Raw genomic sequence first — 14,274 nt, forward strand, 5'->3', positions numbered from 1 at the left:
AAGTATATAATGTATATTACTGTACTCTGTTTTAAGAGATGAAGAAACTGAGGCTCTCAAGGGGTTATAATTTTCCTAAGATCACATTGCTAGTCATTGTTAGGGTTTCAATACAGATACTCTAAAATATGTTATTTTTGTCATTGAATGCAAAGGCTAATATGTTTATGTATAAACAGATATGTTTTATGCTTAGCCTTTTTAAAATATTCCTTTAAAGTTTTGCCGAAACCGGTTTGGCTCAATGGATGGAACGTCGGCTTGGGGACTGAAGGGTCCCGGGTTCGATTCCGGTCAGGGGCATGCGCCTTGGTTGCGGGCATGTCCCCAGTGGGGGGTGTGCAAGAGGCAGCTGATCCATGACTCTCTCATCGATGTTTCTGGCTCTCTATCTCTCTCCCTTCCTCTCTGTACAAAGATCAATAAAATATATTTAAAAATAAATAAATAAATAAATATTCCTTTAAAGTTTTTATATACATTGCCTAATTTATACTTTGAAAAGTATGTAGTACATGATTTATTTTATTTAACTCAAAGCTTTGTTCTCCTGTAACTAATTTTGACTTTTTTATCTGGGGTGAATATTTGGGCATTTAGTCACTATGTATTATAGTTGCTGACACATGAAGAGCCGTTGCTAACTGCATTTTTATGTGTGGTAGATACTATGAATCATGAAGGATGATGTTTCCATAATATTATTCTCAATCTTGTCTGTGGCTTGCTACTGAACACCATGATATACTAATCAGTCTTATGTTAGAAATAGAATAGACTGAAGAAATAGAAAACTCTAGAAGGAAAGTATTTGTTATATAGTCCTTATGTCTTTTCAATTATAGTTCACATTCAATATTATATTAGTTTTAGGTGTACAGCATCATGCTTAGACATTTATATAACTTATAAAGTGATCCCCTGATAAGTCTAGTACTCCACCTGACACCATACATAATAGTTATTAAAATACTAGAGGCCCAGTGCACGAAATTTGTGCATGAGGAAGGGGGATCCCTCAGCCCAGCCTGCACCCTCTCCAATCTGGGACTACTCCGGGGATGAGCTATCTCATAGAACTAGTTTCATACCTAACCCGGCATGATTGTTATGTGACAACATGGTTTCTGTTGGGCTGTTAATTCATAACATTTTTAGTAACCATGGATGATTAGGTCAGATATATAGGAGAATATTAGTAAGGTCAAAGGCCAAGATTATGGGTTTATTTATTTTTTTATTAGACAATCACTCCCTCCCACCCCCCGATTTCATAACCACAAACTTTACCAGCAGTCTCACCAGATGCATGACATTAGTTAAAATTGACATATTGATTGATTTTGAAATTCCCTTGTATATGAAGATCTAGATTAAGGAGGTTGATATAATCATAGCAAGAGACCACCAGTACTGAAAGAAGTATAATTTCTGTTCCATTACAAAAAACCAATGGTGAATCTGTAACAACATTATTTATAGAAGAAAGAATTATATAAGAGAAAGGATGAGGCAATTCCTAACATTGGAATTTGGGCATATGATGATAGCTGAGACTGATAGTTGAAGAAAATATGAATATGCTTTAAGCACAACTAAGGATATTTTTAGCAATGAGGCACTTTTTTATGTTGAAGTTTTAGTATAACAATTTAAAGACAGATCTCATGAACAAATAAGAAAATTAAATTTAAGATATTTGCTTGTTTACCCAGGGAATCTTGTAGAGAGATTTCATGATTGTAGTCCATATTAGTTCTTGGTATATCTATATCAAGTGTGCAGAATGTTAAGTTTTGTAAAGTTCAACAGATGAACAAGACTTGTTTTTTGCTGTAGAGAATTTAATTTATTTAGTAAACAGGACATATTGACAGGAACTCAGGAAACTACATGTAAAAAATTCTTTGCTAGGTATTAGAATTATAATAATGATTACATCCTTTTCATTTATGCATTTATTCATTATTTGTTGAGTGTCTACCATGTGTCAGGTTCTGTTCTAGTTTTAAGCAGTACAACAGTGAACAAAAGTTCCTACTCCAGTGAAGCTAATATTCTAGTGGAGGAAGAAAAAAATGCATAATTATATACTATGTTATGTGATGATTGTTGTGATGAGAGACAAAGCAGGGGAGAAAGAGAGTACTGGAATAGGGGATGGATGTTGTTGTTTTCTAGGAATATCGTGGAAATCTTCTGATGAAGAGACTTTTTAACAGAGTCCTAAATGTATTTTTCAAGGCAGAGAAAAGAGCCAAGTGTGGAACTCACAGGTCTGTTAGGCAGACTGCTGATTGGGCTGTAAGTGTTGAGGTTTGAGGGAAAGGTGAGTGAGGGTTCCTTCCACCTCCTTAGTCAGGAAGACGGAGCTCTTCCCTGCAGTTCTGCCTGATAGAAGGATGCAGTGACAATCAGGTGGAATATCCCTTTTTATGCCTGGCTGGAATATAGTATCCCTTTGTTGTGCTTGACATGAGAAGTTAGGAAAGTCCTTAACCAAGGATGTGATATTTTATCTGGGGTAAGAAGAATGAGTGTACTGGGAAGGTGATTGGGATGGCCTTAAGGGGCTGGAGCTCAGTTGAGGGTAGGTGGGAAAGGAATTTGGGGAACTGTCAGGGAATAGAGCCCATTTAAAAATCAAGTCAATGGACTCAAGTCAGGGAAAGCATACTGAATGAGGACAGGAGAGATTCCAGAATGCAGCCTGGGACTAACTATCTTAAGCGAGCAGAAAGGGAAGGGAGCCAAGCAGAGAGAGGGAAAAAGAAAACAAGGGAAGGGAGTTTTGGGAAAAGGAGTGGCCAGTAGTGGCAAATGCTAGATAGAGAGTGGTCAATTATGTTGAACTGGGGAAAGGTAAAGTTGTGCTAGACCTGAGCTGTCCAATAGGGCAGCTATTTATGGCTAATTTACATTCAAAGTTATTAAATTAAATATTTAATCCCTCAATCTCACTTGCTACATTTCTACAAAAGCTATATGTAGCTATATCTATTAATTAACATAGATATGCCAGTAGAATATTTTCATCATTGCAGGAAGTTCTATTTGACAGAACTGTACTAGACCATTATAATACTAGGGAAAAGTTAAATAACAGTTTAATTTTTTTATGATAGCAATAGAGAAAATACTATAAGATAACTATGAATTGTAAAAACAAACAAGCTGATATTTGAAGGCCAGAGTTGGGGAAAGATGACTTTAGCTTGAAATTTGGTAGCAGAATTGGCTATTTGAGTTGAGCCTTCAGGTCAAAGAACTTTTGAGCTATCGAGCAGGAAAACAAAAAGAAAGTAGGTACAAAATTGCAAATCACTCTAAGCAATCAATTTTCCTAGATATAATTTATATAAGTGGAGTTGTGGAGTTGCAAGGCTATTTCATACGATATCAAAACATTCTGTGGAGTGAATAATTGTAGAAAACTTAAATATCAGTGTTTGGAGCTTATTTTCTAAGTAATGGACGCTATCAATTTTTTTTAAGTTAAGAAGAAACAATGTGGCTAAAGTGATAGTTGGTATTATAAATTAACCATTCCCTTCTCCATCCTTTCTTAGTCTTTGTCATTTGTTTCACTAAGTAATTTTGCCTTATGTCTACAGATTGCTTTTTAAAAAATCTGTAAAGAAGCTCTAGCCAGATTGGTTCAATGGATAGAGTGTCAGCCCATGGACTGAAGGGTCTTGGGTTTGATTCTGGTCAAGGGCATGAACCTTGGTTGCAGGCTCTATTCCTAGCCCCAGTTGGGGCATGTGCGGGAGGCAACCAATCAGTGTGTCTCTCACATTGATGTTTCTCTTTCTCTGTCTCTATCCTTCTCTTCCACTCGCTCTAAAATATCAATGGGAAAATATCCTCAGGTGAGGATTAACAAAAAAATTTATAAAGCAAAGTCTGGAAAGTCGTAAGTTTTAATAATTATGTATTTAAAGAGGAAAAAATTCACTTCACAGAAGTTAAATTACTTGCTAATGATGAGGCTAACTTCAAGAATGTGTAATTTTGGTAGACTGGAGATAACTTGTCAAATAAATTACTATACAATACATATAGTCTTCAATATATGGTGATTGTCTTGACAGTAGGAAACATGTCTTTATCATGTTTGTGAATTCTAGTACCTAGCATAGTAAATGAATGAAGTGAGATTGAATGCAGGAATATATATTGAAATGGTCATAGATGCAAAATTGGATAAATGAGATAAATGGATCTGGCTCTACATGGTATTAATGGGAATGTGAGAAAGATATTGTCTATCATCAGAACTTAATGACTTGTTCAAATGTAAGGGAAATAGTTTCAGATGACTAAAAGCGTTTAGGAAGATGGTACCATTGAAAAATAAGGCAGCTGAAACCGGTTTGGCTCAGTGGATAGAGCGTCGGCTTGCGGACTGAGAGGTCCCAGATTCGATTCCGTTCAAGTGCATGTACCTTGGTTTCGGGCACATCCTCAGTAGGGGTGTGCAAGAGGCAGCTGATCAATAATTCTCTCTCATCGATGTTTCTAGCTCTCTATCCCTCTCTTTCTCTCTGTAAAAAAAAAAAAAAAAAAAAAAAAAATCAATAAAACATATAAAAAAAGAAAAGAAAAATTAGGCAAATTGACATGGAATCTTGTTTCTTAGGAAAACTACTGAGTGCTCTTTGTTACATAATGTTTTATAAAACAAACTTAAAGCTCTTTCTTTGTTAATAAAATTCTATAACAAGAACTTAATTTGCAATAATGTCTGAACATACAGATAGCAATGCTTTGTAATGAAGGTCTGAAAAAACAGAACATTCCAGAGAAAACTTCACAGGTTAGAAGATGGACTAATTTCTTGAAGCCTCAGGATTTTTTTTTTTTTTTTAAGGATTTATTTTCCAGCGTAAGCTTAATATTGCACTCTTTTTTTTTTTTTTTTTTTTTTTAATTTTTTGGCTACTTCTTAAAAGATTAAGGCACCTCTTAATTCATTTACTCAACTGTGGGTGCTGTCTAGATTCAGATTCTGGTGTATGAGATTAAATCACTCCTGAGAAAATTTGTTTCTTTTTTAGATCTTGCCATATTCAGAAGTTGCTGAAGGTGAAGAGACAGTGAGTAATACATACGGTGCTACGTTTAAAATGTTAACATTTTAATATTTTTTTTAGGATTTAAATTGGATTCTTAAAATATATTTTTATTGTATTTAATCAGATTATTTTGTCATTCTAAGGAGTAGCTAATGCAGCCTAAAAAGATTAGTTTAAAAATTGTTTTTATTTTTTTCAAAATGTAAATAGGCTTAATCATTTTTACTATAAAAATAATACATAGTACTGTGGCATATTTAAACAATGTGAAATATAATAAAATTCTACCTTATAAAGCTAACCACTGTTAGTATTTTGGTGACAGCTTTCCTGTGTGTTCATATTTGTATATCTTATATATGAAATTTTATATAATTGGAGTCATATCATATACACTTTTTTATAAAGTACTTTTAAAAGCCAATATATAATGGATGTTTTTCAGTCAGTGAAAAAAACTTTAATGACTACATAGTACTTTATTGTATGACTATATTTTTATTTATATTTTGCTTTAAATAGGTTATTTGTTTTAGATTTCTATAAATGATATTGTGATACACATATATGAACACATATTTTGACCATTTTGGATGATACTTTAGTATACATTCCTAAAAGTGGTGGTCAAAAGTGGGATCAAATGTGTGATTAGGGTATTTTAAATAAATACCTGGCCAGTCAGATCATATTTTCTATTTAGCAGTAATAAGCTCTGGTTTCCAGAAAAAATATTTCTTAAAATCTCTCCTGTAAAACGCAGGGGTAAATGTGCACGTGTATGTTTTGCAGGAAATGGTAGGAATGTGAGAAATTCAGTTATATATTGAAAGAACAAACAGATGTCAGCTGCATTATATATCCCTCACTGAAGTTTCTTACTTTAAGGGCCAAAAATAACACTAAGTAGAGCACTCTTGAAATGTTTTATATAATCCTGCTTCTGAGTTGTGGCTTCTGCGAGCCAGTTGCAGTAGGATTGCTTCTAGGAATACAGCCTGGTTAGCTTTATTGGGGAAGAGATTCCACCTGCTTGAATCTTTATTTTCAAGCTGTACTCATATCAGTGCTTGATAAGCTTGTGCTTTCACTTAAGATCAAAAGATGACTTAAATCAAATCAATATATATGTTTAGGAGGTGCTGTGCTAAAGGCAATGGAATCAAGTTGCTGTATAGATCTCATGGGATTATTTTGTTTAACAGGGTAGCCATCTGACCTGGAGAGCTCTGTACTGAGGTTTCCTAGGACACAGGGTGTGATTGATTATGAGCTTCTACCTATTCCTTTACTTTTCTTAAAGATTGCAAATTTTATGTTAATTATTCATAGCAAATACTTAAAAATGCATTAAAGTAAAATCATATTTTTCATAATGTTCTTTTTCTGAGATTTGTAGACTAAATTCAGTATTGACTTTCATGCTTTTAATTAAAGTATGTTGGTAATACACTAGCATGTCAGTATAATTTTACTATTTTCAGCCCATACCTTCTGCCAAAATAGAGTATTTATTTATATGTTAAAAAATTATCGAGGTGACCGTGGACATTGTCTAAGGCAGTGTTTCCCAAACTTCTCTCACGATGAGAATCACCTGGTGGAGTTGTTAAACTACAGATTCCTGAATCCCAACTAAGAAGTGCTAAACTAGAATTTTTTGGAACATATAGGTAAAATTGTATACTTAACTAGTTCCATTATTTGTTTTCTGGTGCCTGCTGTTTCATCTTGTGGCATTTTTTAATCTAATAGGTAATATAGCCTAACTCTCACACACATCATAATTTATAATAATTTCTTACCAATCTACACCTTTCCCTATACCGGTCTGTTTGTCCAACTGCCTGTTTCACATTTTGATTCGGATGTCTTACAGGCATTTCAAACTTTACCAGTTCCAAATTGAGCTACTTACATTTCTCCCTGAAAACTGGCTCCTCTCACTGTCTTTTGATTCTCAGTTAATGGCATTTCTGTCCCTCTAGGTCCTCAGACCTCAACACTTGACATCGTTTTGATTCCTCTTTCTTTTATCACATAGTTGATTTGGAAATCCTGTTGGCTTTACTTTAAAAATATATTCAGAAATCAGCTACTTCTCATCACTCTCACTGCTACCACTTTGGTTCAAGTTTCCTTCATCTCTCCCCTAGTTTATTGCAGTAACCTCCTAACTGATTATATACCCTTGTTCCTAGTCTATTCTCAACAGCAGTCAGAGCAATACAGCTAAAACATAATCCGATTATGTCACTCGTTTTCATAGACCCATTCAGCCCCTCATTTCATCCAGAATAAAATCAAAAGTTGACTAGGTCCTATAAAGTCCCGTACAATCTGGCACCTATTTACTTCTTTGACTTCATTTCCTAATCCTCTCCTGTTTGTAGTGTATTTTAGCCTCTTTGGCCTTTTTACTAGTCCTCAAACACTCCAAACTTGCTTCCTTATCAATATTCTACTCTATGCCTTCTCCCCCCTCTGCCTGGAATACTCTTTCTTTTTATGGCCTAAGGTAAGTTACCTCATTTTACTCAGTCAACTCTGTAGTGGGGAAGTCTTCTTAGGACACTCTATCTAAAATTTTAACTCCCTCTTCCCTAACATTTTATGTCTGAATTTTCTTACAAATTTTTACTTGAACATTCATCTCCCCCATTAGAACATAACTGCCACAAAGATAGGATTTTTGTCTGTTTTGCTCACTAGTATATTTCTTTTTCTTTTTTTAAAATATATATTTATTGTTCAGATTATTACAGTTCTTCTTTTTCCCCCCATAGCTCCCCTCCACCCAGTTCCCACCCCATACCATTCCCTTACTCCCGCCACCACCACACTGTCCTCATCCATAGGTATACGATTTTTGTCCACACCTTCCATACCCTTTTCCCCCTGAGGATTGTCAGTCCACCCCCTTTCTATGCCCCTGATTCTATTATATTTACCAGTTTATTCTGCTCATCAGATTTTTTTATTCACTTGATTTTTAGATTCACTTGTTGATAGATATGTATTTGTTGTTCATAATTTTTATCTTTACTTTTTTCTTCTTCTTCCTCTTCTTAAAGAATCCTTTCAACATTTCATATAATACTGGTTTGGTGATGATGAACTCCTTTAGCTTCTTGTTATCTGTGAAGCTCTTTATCTGACCTTCAGTACTGAATGAGAACTTTGCTGGGTAATCTTGGTTGTAGGTTCTTGCTATTCATCACTTTGAATATTTCTTGCCACTCCCTTCTGGCTTGCATAGTTTCTGTTGAGAAATCAGCTGACAATTGTATGGGTACTCCCTTGTAGGTAACTAACTGTTTTTCTCTTGCTGCTTTTAATATTCTCTCTTTGTCTTTTGCTCTTGGCATTTTAATTATGATGTGTCTTGGTGTGGTCCTCTTTGGATTCCTTTTGTTTGGGGTTCTGTGTACTTCCTGGACTTGTAAGTCTATTTCTTTCACCAGGTAGGGGAAGTTTTGGTCATTATTTCTTCAAATAGGTTTTCAATATCTTGCTCTCTCTCTTCTTCTGGCACCCCCATAATTTGGATGTTGGTATGCTTGAAGTTGTCCTAGAGGCTCCTTACACTATCTTCAAATTTTTGGATTCTTTTCACTTATCAGGTTGAGTGTTTTTTGCTTCTTTGTATTTCAAATCTTTGACTTGATTCTTGTGATTCTCTAGTCTGCAGTTGGATCTCTGTATATTATTGTTTATTTCAGTCGGTGTATGCTTAATTTCTGATTGTTCCTTTTTCATATCCTCGGGGTCTCACTAAGTTTATTGGCCTTTTCTAGAGAATTCTTAAAAACCTTTTAATCGTGGTTTTAAACTCTATATCCTCCATTTCTTTCATTTGCGATCTGTTTCTTTGTCTCCGCATTTTGGCTGCTTCCCTGTGTTGATAGAGTGGCTTTGTATGCTAGGTGTCCTATAAGGCCCAGTGGCTCAGCCTTCCCAGATGCCTGAGGTGGACACTCTTGGTGCATCCCTTTGTGGGCTGTGTGCACAGTCTTGTTGAAGTTAAGCTTTGATTGTTGTTGGTATCACTAGGAAGAATTCACCTCCAAGCCAATTGGCTGTGAGGATCAGCTGTGTCTAAGATGGGAGAACTTTTGTGCTGGAGACACCCTTATGAGGCAAGATTTGCTTCAGTGGGGCTTTGGTGCTTACTGAATCTGTCACCTGAGTGTGTCCCTTATGGATTTGAGGAGTTGTAATCTGGATGGTCCCACTCTGACCACTGGGTACACTGGCTCTTGGATCTCCAAAGAGTTGCTAATTTAGCATCTGCCTGAGGCCACCCAGCAGGAGCTACAGAGAGATCTGCAGATTCCTCTTTGTTTGGGATTTGGAGGTGCCCAGATGAGGCCCAGCTGTGAAGCAATGCAAGCTGCTGTGGGGCCGTGGGCCTTCTTGCGGATGTTCTGGTCTCTCTAACTCAGTTGCAGTTTGTTAGGTAATTTTAGATTTTAAAGAACCAGGCCATTCATATGCAAAAGCCTCTGTGCACAGCTTGCGTGGGGCGGTTTCTCAGGGCGGAGCAAACAGCAATGGCTCACCGTTGGCCCTGCCCTAAGAGGCCCCCGGGTCTCAATGTCCCTCAGTAATCACTGCAAGCACCTCTGAGAGAAAGCCGCCCTCGAGTCCTGCCCGATGCCAGACCGTCCAATTTCTTCCCGTATGAGTCTGGGTCCCCAGAATCTCACCTGGAACTGGAGTTCAGAGCAGTCAGGAGCTTGTGTCTCCCACCCGATTGAAAATGACAGCGGCGTACTCTGTTGCCAGGCTTTCCTCACGCGCACCGCTGTACCTCTGCACTTCTGCAGCTCCTCTGAGTTTCAGTGAGTTTTTCTCTTTCCTTCTAGTTGTAGAATTTCCACTCAGTTAGCCTTCCTGTGGTTCTGGGTGATGTCCGTTTTGTCTTTTAGTTGTAGTTTTGAAGTGGTTGTGCAAGGCAGCAATTTTAGGTGTTTACCTATGCCGCCATCTTGGTTTCTCTCTCACTAGTATATTTCTTGATGTCTAAACTAATACCTGTCTATATAGTAGCTATTCAGTAAATATTTATATGCTTGGATGCATCTGTGATAGTATTAGATTATGCTTATTTTAGTTATTCATTTTCTTAATCTGAAAATAATATTAGATTAAGTCAGTAGAATTAGGTTTATATGACACAAAGATGCTTTAGGATATAAAATTGAAAGCCAGCATAATTTGAAACTAATATTCAGAAATTGCTGTGTGTACTAGGGATTATTTCATGGGAGTACGCAGGCAAGGAGTACAGCTGTACAAAAGTTGAGAAATTGCTATTTATCAATAGAATTTGAGAATGTAACAGAACTGTACAATAAAAGTAAATTTAATCTTTTATCCAGCATAGAAGACAAATTCAAAAACCTTCAAATGTGACCAGCCTTGTGAAATTAAACACTCCCAACCATGTATAAATGTTTAAAACCATTGCTTTTCATTAGGAAGCTCTGGTAAAACTTGGGAAACTAGTAATTATTCATATTAGTACTGGAACATTTTTTAGAAAATGTCTGAAACATTTGTAGTTTTCCAGAGCTGTCTCTCTCAATTTCTTAACTTCTTGCCGTTTCCAATGTTATATTTATTGGTATTAACATAACATCCTAAAAGTAAGTGGTATAAAATGAAAAGCATTTATTATCTTACAATTTCTGTAGGTCAGGAATCTGAGAACAGCTTTGCTAGTGGTCTCTGGCTCAAAATCTCTGTTTAGTTGCAGTCAAGCCACTGAGAAAGGGGCCTGCTGCAGTTTTTTTTAGAGAGGAAAAGAGAGATAGAAACATCACTGATGACAGAATCATTGATCGGCTGTCTCCTGCTTGCCCCACACTGGGGATCAAGCCCGCAACCTGGGCGTGTGCCCTTGACCAGGAATCTAATCGTGAACTCCTAGTTCATAGGTCAGCACTCAACCACTGAGCCAGGCTGGTGGGCTTGCTGCAGTCTTGAAGCCTTGACTGGGTGAGTGGGAAGGGCAGGTGGGAAAGGTCAAGATGGAAAATTCACTTCAAAGCTCACTTAGTAATTTTTGATAGACCTCAGTTTCTCTGAGTTCTGGGCCTCTACAAGATTGGGCAACTGGCTTTCCCCAGTGACCTATCTAAAAGAATTAAGAGACTCCAAACAAGATGGAAGTGATAATCTTTTTACAGCCTAATCTTAGAAATGACATTCCTTCCCTGCTGCCATATTCTGTTCATTAGAAGTGATTTCTAGCAAGGAGATTATACACCAAGAAGAGGGGATCACTGTGCCAGTTTAGAAATTGCCTACCACAAATATTTTAATCTCTTAACACATGCTTGATAGTTCTTCTCAAATGGTAATAAGGACTTTATCTTCTCAAATGGTAATAAGGACTTTATCATAATTAGTTTGTTGTCACTAAAGTTGTAGGGTGTTTTTTTTGTTGTTGTTTTTTCCCCCCTTATCCTGTGAAACTGAAATCAGTTTATTAAAAAATGCACTTAAATGGGCAACTACAGAAAAATCAATAGAGTATATGCCTCCGTTTATTTTTTAAGCAGATGCCTTTAAAAGGCATTGGAAAATAATTTCAAACATTGTGAAATAACCATCACTTTAGGGAACTAACAGGGCCAAGATTTTTTCCTAGGAGACAACAGAAGCCCAAAACAAACAACCACTATTAATTGTCATAGCCAATTAAGACTCCCTCATTCCCCTTAAATAAGGCCAACCAGTATTGTAATTAGTGGGAATTTTTGTTTTTGTTGTTATTTTAGTTTTATTATGTTATCATACTTGGTATTTGAAATGGAGAGCTAGGACTTTGTTCCCACTAAGGGAATCCAAAACACTTGTCTGTAGGTGCCATTTAGTGTAATGTATGTTTAAATAGTAACTGAAGGTCAGCAATCTTTTTTTCTGTTTCTTTTAGTTGATTTCAAGTTATTCTTTTAAGAATTGGGTCTTATAACTTCCTAAAGTCTAGTATCTCTAGGTGGTATAATTGATATTTAGTAATCCCTAAGGAAATTTTGTTGGACTTAATAAAATTTATTCTAATTATTATTTCTCTTTGTATTTTTGCCATTTGAGAAAATAATGGTATTACTTTGAGTAAATCTTTGTAAAAGGTCTTTGCACAATGCTTGGAATATAATGTTCCTTTCTTTTTATAGAAAAAAATAAACTGTATTACCATATAGTATTAAGTGCTTTCATGGCATGCAGAACTAATACTTAATAGTGCATGGGTGCTATATAATTTTAAACTATTTAAATTTAAAAATGAATAAATTTTGGCTGTACCTTACATTTCTAAATAATTTTTACTACTCCTAACCCATATCTTAAATTCTAATTGAAAGTAGTTTTTTACTTGAGTAATTTTCAAAACAAAATTCTTGTGTGATTCATTTTTCTCTTTCTACCTTCATTTTCCAGAATAAAGCAAATATTGGATAATGCCTAAGCCAAGATCTTTTTATGTGTGGAAAAGGAAATTCCTTCTGAATTGTGATTATTAGGATTGTGCATGTGCTTTCTACTTATAAACTAATGCTATTTTCCTTGTCCTTTTGTTTCACTGCTGCTTCAATCCTGATGCATTGTGCTTCTTCCTTGTTTGGATTGTATTTGTTCGCTGCTCAATTACCGTGCATTAAAAGCTTCTTGGTGATAGCAAAGATGTCCTTGGCCCACCAAGTAAGTAGCTAAAGTTCAAATGGCGTTTTTGGAGACATGATAATATTTTTATGTGTACTTATAAAAGGCATGTGGTATTTTGTTTTGATTATTTAAGTATTCTACTTCTCTTTCTAGACATTGAAATATAAAGTAAAGAATATAGTCATTTAGTGCTCATCTGTTATCAGTGTTCATCTGAGATTGATAGTATTTATATATTTACATCTGGATTATCTAAGGATGGTTTATTTACTTAATTATCTAGTTAATAATTTAGGACTTTTCCTCCATAGTATTTCTTTCTGTAATCATCGCAAAACATAGGTCAGGCTACTTTGAGGCTGGACATGGTCTAAAAATTCACTGTCATATGACAATGAGAAATACTGTTTTTATTTTGTCAGAATTTTTACATAATAGATAATTTGGTTATGAAATGTGTTATTTATACCTTGGTATTTCATAAATAAAACATGTTTCATCTTAGGAATTTAGAAGATGCTCTCCCTCCCTCTCCCCCCCGTTTTTGTTTTTTTTTTAAACTAGACACTGCTAGCATTGGGGGATACATGATGAATAAAACCTATGCTCTGCCCATAAGGATCATTATAGTCTAGCAAGGAAGTTAGACCCATCTACAATAATAAAAGCATAATATGCTAATTAGACCTGAGGTCCTTCCTGATGAAGCCATGGTGACGAGAGCCGAGGCAGAGGAGGTGGCCGCCATGGTGGCAGGGGCTGAGCCCCTTGCACGAATTTCATGCATCTATATATATAAAAGCCTAAGCAACCATTACAATCAGTTGACCAGCCAGTGCCTATGATGCACACTGACCACCAAGGGTAGATGCTCAACATAGGAGTTGCCCCCTGGTGGTTAGTGCACTGCCACAGTCAACCGCCCACGGCTGGCCAACCTCCCGCGGTTCCTCTTCTGGTTGGCTGGCCCCAATCACCAGCCAGGCCAAGGTGGACACACCCCCCCCCCCCCCCCCCCAATGCAGAAATTCATGCACCGGGCCTCTAGTGAATACATAATTTCAAAGCATTGTGACAGGGGAAACTTTTGTATTAAAAGTCACAGAATTATTGCCCTGGCCTGAAGGCTCAATTGGTTGGAGCATTGTCCTGTGTACCAAACAGGTTATGGGTTTGACTCCAGGTTAGGGCACATACATAGGTTTCAGGTTCTATCCCTGGTCAGAGTGTGTACAGGAGGCAACTGACTGATGTTTCTCTCTTTCTCTTTAAAAAAAATTAATAAAACATATCCTCCAGTGAGGATTAAAAAAAAAAATCATAGAATTACTGAGGTGAAAGAAACTTCAGATGTCATCTAAAAAGATGAAAAGCCTAAAGCTAAGAACTAAAATGTTTAAGAAATCAGAATTGGTTACTTGACCAGTGTGTCTTCAACTGGTTTTCAATAATTAAAATATCACTGCATTGTGAATCAGACGAAGATTTTTAACTTTATTGAAGAGCAATGTGGAAATTA

General features: G+C 36.2%; 1 protein-coding gene across 7 annotated transcripts in view; it reads left to right on the forward strand.

The window, feature by feature from the left end:
* OSBPL8 (oxysterol binding protein like 8) overlaps positions 1 to 14,274 on the forward strand; it is a 142,407-nt gene that overhangs the window by 39,437 nt on the left and 88,696 nt on the right. For 2 of the 7 annotated variants that reach the window (XM_084876284.1, XM_084876283.1), the window contains exons 3-4: positions 5,061 to 5,099; positions 12,755 to 12,791. The exons of 2 other annotated variants lie outside the window; for them this stretch is intronic. In XM_084876284.1, the coding sequence (XP_084732410.1) occupies positions 5,061 to 5,099; positions 12,755 to 12,791 (76 nt within the window). The remainder of the gene's footprint in view (positions 1 to 5,060; positions 5,100 to 12,754; positions 12,792 to 14,274) is intronic. 3 more of the 7 variants (XM_084876288.1, XM_084876286.1, XM_084876285.1) reach the window with 2 other exon arrangements.

This window comes from Pipistrellus hanaki (assembly GCF_964339955.1).
Source record: "Pipistrellus hanaki genome assembly, chromosome: 3".
Lineage (NCBI taxonomy): Eukaryota > Metazoa > Chordata > Mammalia > Chiroptera > Vespertilionidae > Pipistrellus > Pipistrellus hanaki.